Raw genomic sequence first — 12,942 nt, 5'->3', positions numbered from 1 at the left:
AGTCTGGGAGTGGATGGGTCACTACAAAAACTAATTTTCCCCCTGCTGATACTCGCACCTTCTTGTCAACTGTTTGAAATGGGCCACCTTGATTACATTGAATGCATTAGCACTACAAAAGTGATTTTCTTCCCTTCTTGTCAACTGTTGAGAATAGCCCACTTCCACCTTAATTGAATTGGCTCATTAGCACTGACCGACCCCACCCCACCCCCACTTGGTAAGGCAACTCCTGTCTTTTCATGTGCTGTGTATTTATACCTGCCTCTGTATTTTCCACTCCATGCATCTGATGAAGTGGGTTTTAGCCCATGAAAGCTTATGCCCAAATAAATTTGTAGTCTCTAAAGTGCCACAAGGACTCCTCGTTTTTGTAGCTGGTAGGTTTTACATGTCCACCAAAGTAGATTTCAGTTCTCCAAGGATAAGCACCTTATTCGATCAGGTTATGGATGGAAATATATGAAGAGAAACACCATCAACAGTTTTCAAAATAGGAATGAAAATGTATTTAAAAGATAAACCAAAAGTGAGCGTGACACACAGACTGTATTAGATGTTGAAAAAACTAAAATGTATTTGTACCTTAGTACAAAGTATCCAACTCTGAAATAACATTTCCCTCTCCTATAGCAATTATGATCTGAAAGCACTTTACAAATATCCCAAATTAATTCCATAATATCCCTGTTAGGAGTAGGCAGGTTTTAATCCTAGGTGAAGGATGTTTTAGGCATAGAGACAAAAAGAAGTTTGCTCGTGGTCATGCAGCAAGTCCAGTTACAAAGCCAGGTAGACTCCTATCTCCAGTCCAGTATACCAATGACTGGACATACGTACTTTCAGTGGGGTAGTACAATTTTAAGTTGTTTTTTGTTTAAAATGTATATTATGCTGACTAGACTTCACACAATCAGTCCAAAAGGGTTATGATCAGAGTACCCCTTTTTCCCCCTATTGTTGATCCTGTACAAAAGTACAAATTTTGGGGCAGCAATCAAAGTGTAAATTTTACACAACATATACAAATCTGCCAGTGAGAAAATGGAGTGCCTCTCTCTGCCTGCCTTGTATTAACCGTAGCAAAGGAAATGGAACAGTTTAGTGCTATTCTCCAGACAGGCCAGTTGGCCAGCCTATAATTTAGTCTTTCCAGCTCCACTGTTGCAAGCTGGACTCCTATTCTTGGTCACCAATCCCTTGCTTCCTGGTTCCATGGAACATTTCAAAGAGCATGCACTGTAATCCAGTTAAGTGCCCTCTTGTAGGGAAAGATAGATAGCGAAATTCATCAGGAAAGTGGGTCCTGGCAGGGCAGGGAGACAAATGCCTGATTCTGTCTGCAACAAAATAGCAAGTTCTGCAGTAAAAATGCTGATTTCTGTGGCATCTTGGGGAAAAGCCAAATTCCGTGACCACAGAATTATGGCTGTCACTGGGCCCTGATTTTTGGTGAATGGGTCAGGTGATACCTCTTGGAGCTATTGTCTTAGGATCCTGGCAGACATCATTGGATTCAGAGTCTAGTTCTTCTGAGTTTGAGGGTATGTCTACACTACGAAATTAGGTCGATTTAATAGAAGTCGATTTTTTTAGAAATCAATTTGATACAGTCAATTGTGTGTGTCCCCACTAAGTGCATTAAGTCGGCGGTGTGCGTCCACAGTACCGAGGCTAGCATCGACTTTCAGAGAGTTGCACTGTGGTAGCTATCCCACAGTTCCCGCAGTCTCCGCCGCCCATTGGAATTCTTGGTTGAGCTCCCAATGCCTGATGGGGCAAAAACATTGTCGTGGGTGGTTCTGGGTACATGTCGTCAGGCCCCCTCTCTCTCTCTCCCTCCCTCCTTGAAAGCAACAGCAAAAAATGGTTTCTCGCCTTTTTTCCTGGGTTACCCGTGCAGACGACATACCAGACATGGAGCCCGCTCAGCTCACTGTCACCATATGTCTCCTGCAGTGCTACACAGTAGCATCCCCTTGCCTTTCCTTGCCTTGCGGACGGCAGACGGTGCAATACGACTGCTAACCGTTGTCGTCGTCCCATGGGTGCTCCTGGCCGACCTTGGTTAGGTTGGTCAGGGGCACCTGGGCAGACAGGGGACAAAAATGGGAATGGCTCCAGGTCATTCTCTTCTTTAAGTTTCGTCTAATGGGGATTCAGTCCTGCCTGGAATATCATGCCAGCTGAAGGCTTCTGCCTCAGGCTGCTCTCCCAGTCGGCAGCACCGTGTGGTCGCACCTACCCCTTGCTCCCATGGCTCATGAAGCCTGGACAGTAGTAAGGAGCAGTTCAACTATAGGCTGAGCAAGTGCATAATGGTGGTAGAATGTGCCTTTGGACATTTAAAAGCTCACTGGCGCAGTTTACTGACTCAGTTAGACCTCAGCGAAACCGATATTCCCATCGTTATTACTGCTTGCTGTGTGCTCCACAATATCTGTGAGAGTAAGGGGGAGACATTTATGGCGGGATGGGAGGTTGAGGCAAATCGCCTGGCCGCTGATTACGCTCAGCCAGACACCAGGGAGGTTAGAAGAGCACAGCAGGGCGCGCTGTGCATCAGAGAAGCTTTGAAAACCAGTTTCATGACTGACCAGGCTACGGTGTGAAAGTATTGTTTGTTTCTCCTTGATGAAAACCCGCCCCCTTGGTTCACTCTACTTCCCTGTAAGCCAACCGCCCTCCCGTCCCCCCTTTGATCACCACTTGCAGAGGCAATAAAGTCATTGTTGTTTCAAATTCATGCATTCTTTATTAATTCGTCACACAAATGGGGGGATAACTGCCAAGGTAGCCCGGGAGGGGTGGGGGATGAGGGAAGCACAGGGGTGGGGTAGTTGTAGGGGCACCCCCTAGAATGGCATGCAGCTCATCATAGAAGCGGCATGTCTGGGGCTCTGACCCGGAGCGGCCGTTTACCTCTCTGGTTCTTTGGTAGGCTTGCCTGAGCTCCTTAAGTTTCACATGGCACTGCTGCGGGTCCCTGTTATAATCTCTGTCCTTCATGCCCTTGGAGATTTTTTCAAATATTCCGGCATTTCGTCTTTTGGAACGGAGTTCGGATAGCACGGCTTCGTCTCCCCATACAGTGATCAAATCCAGTATCTCCCGTTCGGTCCATGCTGGAGCTCTTTTGCGATTCTGGGACTCCATGGTCACCTGTGCTGATGAGCTCTGCATGGTCACCTGTGCTGATCAGCTCGCCATGCTGGCCAGACAGGAAATGAAATTCAAAAGTTCGCGGGGCTTTTCCTGTCTACCTGGCCAGTGCATCTGAGTTGAGAGTGCTGTCCAGAGCGGTCACAATGGAGCTCTCTGGAATAGCTCCCGGAGGCCAATACCGTCAAATTGCGTCCACACTACCCCAAATTCGACCCAGCGGGGTTGATTTCAGCGCTAAACCCCTCGTCGGGGAGGAGTACAGAAATCGATTTTAAGAGCCCTTTAAGTCGACAAAAATGGCTTCATCGTGTGGACGGGTGCAGGGTTAAATCGATCTAATGCTGCAAAATTCAACCTATACTCATAGTGTAGACTAGGAATGAGAGAGGTGCTTTTACAGCCCTTAAGAGTAAAAGAAGTATCCTCCATTATTTACATTTACTTTAGCAATGATTTTGTTTGTTACAGCTTTTCTAATATTTGTTTGTAGGGAACAGACCTCTTTGGAGGAGGGAGAGATTCCTTGGCTGCAGTACCATGAAGAAATTGAAAGTAGCAGTGATGAGGAAAATGATCCAGTTAGCCATTTTGTGCATCCAGGATTTTTCATGTTGGATGGGAACAACAACCTTGAGGATGACTCCAGTATGAGTGAAGACTTAGACATGGAGTGGAGGTATGCATCTGTGCATAAAAGTGATGGGTTCTCTGTGTGAGACGATATTAGTAGTTAGTTATTCTGTCATCTTGCACTTCGTGCTATATTTAGGAGGCCACAAATTGAGCATTGTTCTACTGCTTAAACAAGCCGATGATACTGCAGTTTCAGGCTTAACTTGCAATAAGTGCTGTTTCTTCCAACAAGAAGACTAAGACATTGTGTCATATTGATCAGGTTCAAATTTAAGATAGTTTTGATGTATTGGAGATCCAAGGGTTGTAATTTTGGATTCATTTCCAGGTTGATAAATGCCCCTATATAAATGTTGTTATACAAATTTTTGATTACATAAGAATATGCATCTAATTGAATGTTGAAGTATATATGATCTTGGTAAAGGTTTTTATGTTGTAGTTACTCCTCTGCAATTATAGGGATTTAGATCTGCATTATAAACCTTGTCTTATTTCTCTTTTCAGTGCTATGCACATAGAAATCATTTTTATGTTGCTGTTTAACATGTTTCTTTCCATTTCTGTGTTAAGATTACTTAGAAATATTGCAAAATAGCAAGATGATTACAGTAGGAGTAGGGAGATGACTTTACTTCCATATGCCATTGATAAGACCAATACTGGAATATTGCATACAGTCTGGTATCCACATTTTAAAAAGAAAGTTGAAAAATTAGAGAGTGCAGAAAAGAGCCTCAAAAATAATTTGAAGGCCGGAGAAAATGTCTTAGAATGAGAGATTTAAGGAGTTCAATCTCTTTAGCTTATCCAAAAGGAGAGTGAGAGGTGACTTGATTACAGTGTATTAGTAGCTTTATGGGGAGAAAATAGAGGGTGCCAAAGAGCTGTTTAATCTAGCAAAGAAAGGCTTTACAAGAACCAATGGCTGGAAGCTGCAGTCAGACAAATAAAAGTTAAAAATTAGTATCCGGTTTCTCACAATGAAGGCGATTAACAAGTAGAACAAACTACCAACGGAAGTGGTGGATTCTCCATTTCTTGCTGTCTAAATTGAGAGTGGCTAAAGCATTTTTTCCAGAAAAGCAGCCAACCACAAGTTATGCTTTAGTGAAACACAGTTTATTGGGCTCAGTAAAAGAGTACCTGGATGAAATTCCATGGCCTGTGATGTACAGGAAGTCAGATTAGATGATCTAATGATTTCTTCTGGCTTTAAACTATCAGATAACTGAATCTGGTGACAAAGGTAGGGGGTGTGTTGGTTTTCAATTTTTTTTTTAACCTTAGGAATATCAAGTCTTTTTTCCAAGATTTGGCTGAGGGACCACTTTGTGGGGGTGGGAGGTGTGAACAAGTACAGTGTTAACTTTCAGCCCTTAATTGAAAATGTGGGATGTTGAATTTTTAAAATAGTCTTCATTCAAAAATTTTAGGTGTTTAAGTTCAAAAGTGTGAACAAAAACAGAGTTTTAAGCAGCCTAATTACAAGTCCTACCTTTACAATAGTTCACCTTTCACTTTTATTGTTGTGGTGACATCACAGTCTCTTCCAGGTGAGACAGGACCTGAGTTCCTAATGTAGAAAAATAAGCAGGAAATAAACTTTTTTGTTGGGGGAGGGAGCAAGAGCTTTCAGAGTGTGGCTTAGCATCATGAAGACCTAAAAGGCACAACCCCAAGTCTTGTCTCAATTTTTTGGGGAAAAAAAAATTGGTAATATCTTTTAGGGATGGTAAGAATACAGAAAGCATATCCCTTATACCTAGCAAATGCTGATACCTGCATCTTGCAGTATCTGCTCATATCAAAGCGTTGTCACTAAATTATACTGATGAAATTATAAAAAGTAACTCTAAAATAAATTGCTTTTATTTTTCATGAGCATAATATAGAAAAGCATCAGGTATAAATGCAGAAATGGTGTCAGAAGCCTGATACGGGGTTGTTCCATTGCAGAGTGCACAATTTTACTTAAAATAGAAGTAAATGTTTTTGAACAAAGACTAGACACTGTGTGTCTATACATCTCAGCATCTGTATGCAGAGACATGAAGCATAAAATTTTCAAATGGGCATACTCCTGACTGATTCACAAACATCCTCTAATTGACATATACAAACCCAGCTTTTATGCACTCCTTAGGATTTGTATGCAGTGTAGTTGTAGCTGTGTCAGTCCCAGGATATTAGAGAGACAAAGAGGGTGAGGCAATATTTTTTATTGAACCAATATCTTTGGTTTAGTAAAAAGATATTACCTCACACACCTTGTCTCTCTCATTAGGATTTGTCTGGTTTTTGTCTGACAGATCAAGTAATTTTTCAATTGAATATTGTTAAGGCTCCACTTAAAATGGAGGCTCTGTTTCCTAATATTGCATTTTTGGTGTTTTCAGACTACTTGATGAATTTGGTGATGGCCTAGGAGTTGCTCAAGCCATTTCTTATGTGGATCCTCAGTTTCTCACATATATGGCACTGGAGGAGCGTTTGGCACAGGCCATGGAGGTATTGAAATACGGTTTTGACTTCTGTGTAAAAATAAAAATGGAACACATTAAAATGACTAAAACCATATCACCAGACTAGCTTAAAGGAGCCTAAAGATGACAATTTTCATTTTGTTTTGAGTGGTAATGCACCAGTGTGTTCCACAGATATGGTCCCTGTGTGTATGGATTCATATCGACTTACTTTTTAATAACATAAATTTTTACTACTTTTTATTCTTGTAAGCTCTGCTGATCTAAACAAGTATGAAACAGTGAGCTAGATGCACTTGCTAGTGTGTTATCATTTCCTAGTGCATCATTCATTTAGGTGAAAGTGATCATGAAATGACAGATTTCATGATTCTATAGAAAGGAAGGATGGAGAGCAGCAGAATAAGGCCAGTGGACTTCAAAAAAGAATATTTTGTAGAAAATCAGAGTATTAGTGGGTAAGGTTCCATTGGGGGGAAAAATCTAAGGGAAAAAGGAATTCACAGGAGCTGGCAGTTTCTCAAAGAAACAATATTTCAGGCACAACAGCAAACTATCCTGATGCAAAGGAAAGATAAGAAGAAGAAGAATAGTAAGAGGCCATTATGGCTCCATCATGATCTCTTTAATGACCTGAAAATCAAAAAGGAATCCTACAAAAGGTGGAAACATGGCCAGATTACTAAGGATGAATATAAATGAATACCACAAACATGTAGGGACAAAATCACAAAGGCTAAGGCACAAAATGAGTTACACCTAGCAAGGGTCATGAGACAGTAAGAAGAGGTTCTATAAATACCTTGGGAGTAAAGAAAGACACAGGACAGTGTAGGTCTACTACTTAGCAGGGAAGGAGAACTAATACTGGATGACACCAAGAAGACTGTGTTGCCTCAGTCTTCAATTAAAAAGGGGTGAATGGTGACCAGATGTTTAACACAATTAATATTAACAAAGACTAGGAAGGAATACAAGTCAGAATAGAGAAAGTACTGGTTAAAGAATGTTTATATAACTTAGATGTATTCAAGTCAGCAGCACCTCACAAAATTCATGGTAGGGTACTAAAGCAATCTTTGAACCATTAGCAATTATCTTTGAGAACTCATTGAGGATGGGTGATATGCAGGAGGACTGGAAGGGGCATACAGTACATGTCTTTTATAATTGAAAACTTCTATATCTGGAAAGATACTGCAACGAATTATTAAACAATCAATTTGTAAGCACCTAGAGGATAATTGAATGATAAGTAATAGCCAATATGGATTTGTCAAGAACAAATAAAGCCAGACAAACCTAATTACTTTCTTTGACTTGGATAATGGAATAGAGACTATGCTTATAAAATTTGCACTTGACACCAAGTTGTTAGGGATTGCAAGCACTTTGCAGGACAGGATTCGAATTCAAAAGACCTTGACAAATTGAAGAATTGGTCTGAAATCAACAAGATGAAATTCAATAAAGAGAAGTGAAATATACTACACGTAAGAAGGAAAAATCCCATGCATAAATACAAAATGGGTTAATAACTGCCTAGGTGATAGTACAGCTGGGTGTAATATGAGCCAGCAATGTAAGGCAGTTGCAAAAGAGACTAATATCATTGTGGGGTGTTTTAACAGGAGTGTCATATGTAAGACACGAGGGGCAATTGTTTTGTTCCGCTCAGCACTGTGGAGGCCCCATCTGCAGTGTTGCATCCAGTTTTGGGTGCTCACACACAAAGAAAAATGTGGATAAATGGGAGAGACTCCAGAGGAGAGCAGCAAAAATTCTAACAGGTTTAGAAAACCTGACCAATGAGGAAAGGTTTTTAAAAAAACAACAACAAAAAACTGTGTGTGTTCAGTATTGAGAAAAAGATTGAAGAGGGACATGATGAGTCTTCAAATGTGCTGTTATAAAAAGGATAGTGATTGGTGGTCCTTCATGCCTACTGAAAGTAGGACAAGAAGTAATCAGCTTAATCTGCAGCAAGAAACATTTAGGTTAGATATTAGGAAAAACTTTCTAAATCTAAGGATAGTTAAGTGTTGGAATAGGCTACCAAGGGAGGTTGTGGAATTCTTATCATTGGAGGTTTTTCTTCAAGTGTTTGCATCCATGTGTTCCACTCAGGTATGTACCCACCCAGCACACCAAAGCTGGAGAACTTTGCTTAGCGTACAGGCGGTGATCCTACCCATACCTGCGTCAGTTTCTTCTCACTGCCCAGAGCTTGAGTCAGAGTGCTCATTGTGGTTTTTACCTCATGCCTTGTTTCACATTGCTGTCTGTGGGGTTTTTCCCCCCTGTATATAGTTGTTAGTTGTAGTTCGTGTAGTAGTACCCCTAGGTTTAGTTTACTAATAGTTAGGATTTTGCCTGGTGTGATGCCTTCACTGTTGTGTGGTGTAGCGAACGCTTATAGTGACCTCAGACTTGTTGGGGAAGGGCACGTTAAAGAAATCTGCAAGTCATTCAAGAAGAGAAAGGCAAAGAAATGAAGATGGCCAGAAGCTTTCACTTGAAGCAGTACCTTCTGGAGCAGACCATGAGGTCTGCTTCAGCACTAGAGACCTCCACAAATTGCCAGACCCCTTAGTGGGCATCTGAGCCAGCACGGGCTGTTGTTTGGCCAGGTAAGGATTCCTCTTCCAGGAGGAAGAGAGACTGTTTCCCTTCCTCTGGTCCTCCTAGACAGAGATCTCATAAAATGGACCAGGGTCGTTCCAGAGGTAGGAGAGGTTTCTTCTCCCCTTCTAAGAGGAGTGCAGACCAAGACCGTGATTCATCTGGTACATGAGATAGAGCAGGGATGTCTACTTGTTCTCTGGTACCGAGGTGAGAGGTCTGCACTATTGACTCTGTACTCTGGCGTACTGGGCAGTATCAGACTTGTTTTGCCTGTCTGATCCTGACTGTCCACTAATTCAGGAATGTTCAGGTGTGATGGTTGCTTCTTCGATGTCCTTTGCGCCATGTGAAATTATTAAAGACTTGACATTGTTGTTGACACCTTCTTCTGCACCTCTTCCAGTTTAGGGCGCAGAGTTGAGGTTGCCCACCTGTTCGGTACTGAAGGGCTTTTCAGTGCAGGTACTATCTTCAGTGCATATGACGACGCCGGTGCATGCTGCAGCCACAGACAATGGTTACTCCTGCTGAACTGATTGAGCTTGAACTGTTGTTACAGGCACCACAGGAGATTCCATTGGCTCCGCTTCTTCCTATTCTTCGTCTCCAGGTGCTGGATTCTTCCTCCCCCATGCTTGAGGATTTTAAATCGTATCAGGACCTCCTGAGGTGCATGGCTTCAGCCTTGGGCGTTCAGGCTGAGTTGTTCAGGAGAACACCCATAAGCTGCTGAATATTCTCCAGTCCTCCGCTCCAGGGAGGGTAGCTTTCCCCATAACTGAAGTGATTTTGGAACCTGCAAAAACTCTCTGAGGAACACTCTGGTAGCCTTACCACCCACAACGAAGTGCACTAATAAGAGAAATTGTGCCTATCTATGGTTTTGAGCACTTCTACTTGCATCTAGCGCCTAACTCTCATGTCATAACTTTGGCAAATGAGAGGTTAAGACAGAGGAGATATAAATCAACACCAAAAGAAAAGGACTCTAAAAGATTGGAGTTGTTGGAGAGGAAAATATATTCAGTCTTGTCCTTACAAATGTGAGTTGTCAAAGTACAAGTTTATAAATTGGGAAGTGATAGCAAAATTTACAGATAAGTTGCCAGAATCCTTGAGGGGAAGAGTTTAAGACTTTCATTGCAGAAGTCCATCTAGAGGCAAAGATGTCACTATAGTCAGTTTTGGACATGGCAGATGCTTCCTCTCGAGTTATGTCATCTGCTGTAGCAATGAGAAGGGCTTCGTTGTTACAGAACTCTGATACAGCTCCTGAGGTCCAAAAAATGATTGAGGACTTACTCTTTGACGGTCAATTTTTGTTTTTAGAGAAAACTGATGAAACGCTGCATTCCTTTAAGAACTCTCAAGCTACATTGTGTTCATTGGGGTTTTTTTTTTACCCCGGCGGTAAAAAGACCTCATTTCATGGGGCAAGAGCAAAAGGATCAATATCATCCTCAGCAGTTCTTGAGGTCAGATTATCCCACTAGACAGCAGGACTTCTCCAGAAAGGGGTACAAGTCAAGTAAGAGGTCTTCTGGTTCCAATTTCACCCAGTCAGCCTGTCTTTCTTCTGTTTTGGGCAAGCCGTCAGTGTGACTCTCCGAGGTCAACATTCCAGTCATCAAGCTTTCAAGTCATCTCCCCTCCATTTGGGGTGGGGGGAGACAGGCTATCCCACCTCTACAGGGCTTTGGAGTCAATAACTATGGACAAGGATGTCCTAAGCACTGTGGGACTGGGTAATGCCATTCCATCCCCCCTTCCACACTCCTACACCATCCCTTTTGTGGGACCCCTCTCATGAGTCTCTGCTTCTACAGCAGGTGAAAGCTCTTTGGGCTTTGTAGGCCATAGAGGAGATTCCCCTTCAGAATCAGGGAAGGGGATTCTACTCACAGTACTTCCTGATCCCCAAGTCCAAGAGAGGAGTGAGACCTATCCTCAATCTCCATCTCAACAAGTACATCAGATACATGAGTTTCTGTATGGTTAACCTAGCTGCTATTCTCCCTGCTTTGAACCACAAGTGGTTTTCCCCGCTCAATCTTCAGAACATTTACTTCCATGTGGTAATTTTCCCAAGTCACAGGTGGTTTCTGAGATTTGTAGTGGCAGGCCAGCATTATCAGTACACTGTGTTGCCATTTGGCCTGTCCTTGGCTCGACATTTATCAAATGCATGACTGTAGTAGCAGCATATCTCAGAAAAAGAGGAATTCATGTTTTTCTGTACCTGGACGGTTGGTTAGTGAAGGGCAAGTCCAGAGATCAAGTCCTCTCTCATGTCAAATTCACTTTGTATCTCTTCGATCATTTGGCTCTGATTTTGAACAAAGGGAAGTAAGCATTAACACAAACACAAAAAATCTAGTTCGAGTGCATTCCTGACCTATGAACAATTTCAAGCAATTCATTGCCTGTGCCTGTCTTTCTGCTCTCACCTTTCAACTATGATATGTGTATGTCTGAGATTAAGCCATATGTTGGCATGCATTTATGCGGTCCAGCATGCAAGATTACGCCTTCATCTTCAGGACTAGTTGAAGTTGGTATATCACCTGGATTGTCAGTAACTGAATTGCATAGTGCTTGTGGCACTGCCTGTCCTCGAGTCCCTAGGGTAGTGGACAGATCATATTGATATGAGTGAGGGTTGTTCCCTTTGCCTGTCCCCCTCTGGTCAGGACATAGAAACTGATTCCTTTCACCAGGGAGTACATCTGGGGACATTGAAGGTTCAAGGTTTATTGACAGAACAAGACCTTCCCTTCAAATTAACATCCTGGAGTTTCAAGCCATTTACAATATGTGCAGAGCTTTTTGGATACAGAACAAGGACACAGCGGTTCACATACTTCTCAACAACAACACTGCAATGTAGCAGGAAGGAAGCTCACTCCAACCAGCTTTTTCAGGAGGCAATAAAATGTTGGCAGTTCTGCATCAAGTAGAGCATTATTCCCTACAGACACTCACTTACCCGCAGTCCAGAATCACTTAGCTGATCACCTCAGCAGGTATTTCTCCTGGAATCATGAGTGGGCTCTGAAGACCAGTGTGCAGAGGTCCAGCTTTGTAGAATGAGGCATCCTGGCTCTCACCCTGTTTGCAATGAAAGACAAAGTGTCATTTGTTTTGTTCTTGAGCAGGTCTCCGTCCAGGCTCCTTAACCAATGCCTTCCGTCCGAACTGAGGATCGGCACTCATGTATGTCTTTCCCCCAATCTCACTTGTTCCTCAGTTTATTCTCAAACTGAAGCTGGATCATACCAAACAAATTCTCATTGCATCAGCTTGGCTGAGACAATGTTAGTTCCCTGACCTCGTCAGTCTATCTGTTTGACCCCAGCTCCAATGTTTCTTCCTCTTTATACTTATCAACTGACTCAGCACCACGGTTGATTTTGGTATCCAGCACTGAGAAGTTTACACCTCATGGCATGGAAGCTGCATGGCTAGATGAGGAGAAGGAACACTGTTTGGAAGCTGTTAGACAAGTGCTACTCAACAGTAGAAAACCCTCTGGTAGAGCTACCTATTTGGATAAGTTGAAGTGGTTTTCAATTTGGTTCCTAAACTGGGGGGTTCAACCGATGCTAACCCATGTCTAGGACATTTTGGAGTATCTGTTACACCTTCAATCCTCTGGTCTGTTTCTCAGCTCCTTGAGGGTCCACTTAGCGGTGATCTTGGTGTTCAATCCTCTGATAGTCAATTTTCTCAAACTCCCTGTCAGTGAAATTTCTAAAAGTAATCATTTGTCTTTTTCAACCAGTGAAAGAAGTGGTTCCTTTATGGGACCTTAATACTGTGCTGGCTGTCCTACTCCATCTGAGCCCTTGGCAATCTTGTTCTCTATCTCTAATGTCCTACTCCCAATGTGCTGTCACATCTGCAAGAAGAGTAAATGAGCCACAGGCTTTAAGGGCAGAGCCCTTGTATACTCAGTTTTTCAAAGGTAATGTGGCCCTAAGGTGGCATATGGAGTAGCTCAGGTCATACCTCCAGTTACAGACTCATTCAACTA

General features: G+C 42.5%; 1 protein-coding gene across 4 annotated transcripts in view; it reads left to right on the top strand.

The window, feature by feature from the left end:
* The window catches only part of PJA2 (praja ring finger ubiquitin ligase 2), an 87,132-nt gene that overhangs the window by 61,042 nt on the left and 13,148 nt on the right, over positions 1 to 12,942 (top strand). For all 4 annotated transcript variants that reach the window (XM_065406182.1, XM_065406181.1, XM_065406184.1 and 1 more), the window contains 2 exons: positions 3,656 to 3,841; positions 6,198 to 6,309. In XM_065406182.1, coding sequence (XP_065262254.1) covers positions 3,656 to 3,841; positions 6,198 to 6,309 — 298 coding nt within the window. The remainder of the gene's footprint in view (positions 1 to 3,655; positions 3,842 to 6,197; positions 6,310 to 12,942) is intronic.

The sequence above is a fragment of the Emys orbicularis genome, chromosome 6 (assembly GCF_028017835.1).
Source record: "Emys orbicularis isolate rEmyOrb1 chromosome 6, rEmyOrb1.hap1, whole genome shotgun sequence".
Classification (NCBI taxonomy): domain Eukaryota; kingdom Metazoa; phylum Chordata; order Testudines; family Emydidae; genus Emys; species Emys orbicularis.
Note: the sequence above shows the minus strand (reverse complement) of the source record. Positions and strands in the feature narration are given on the sequence as shown.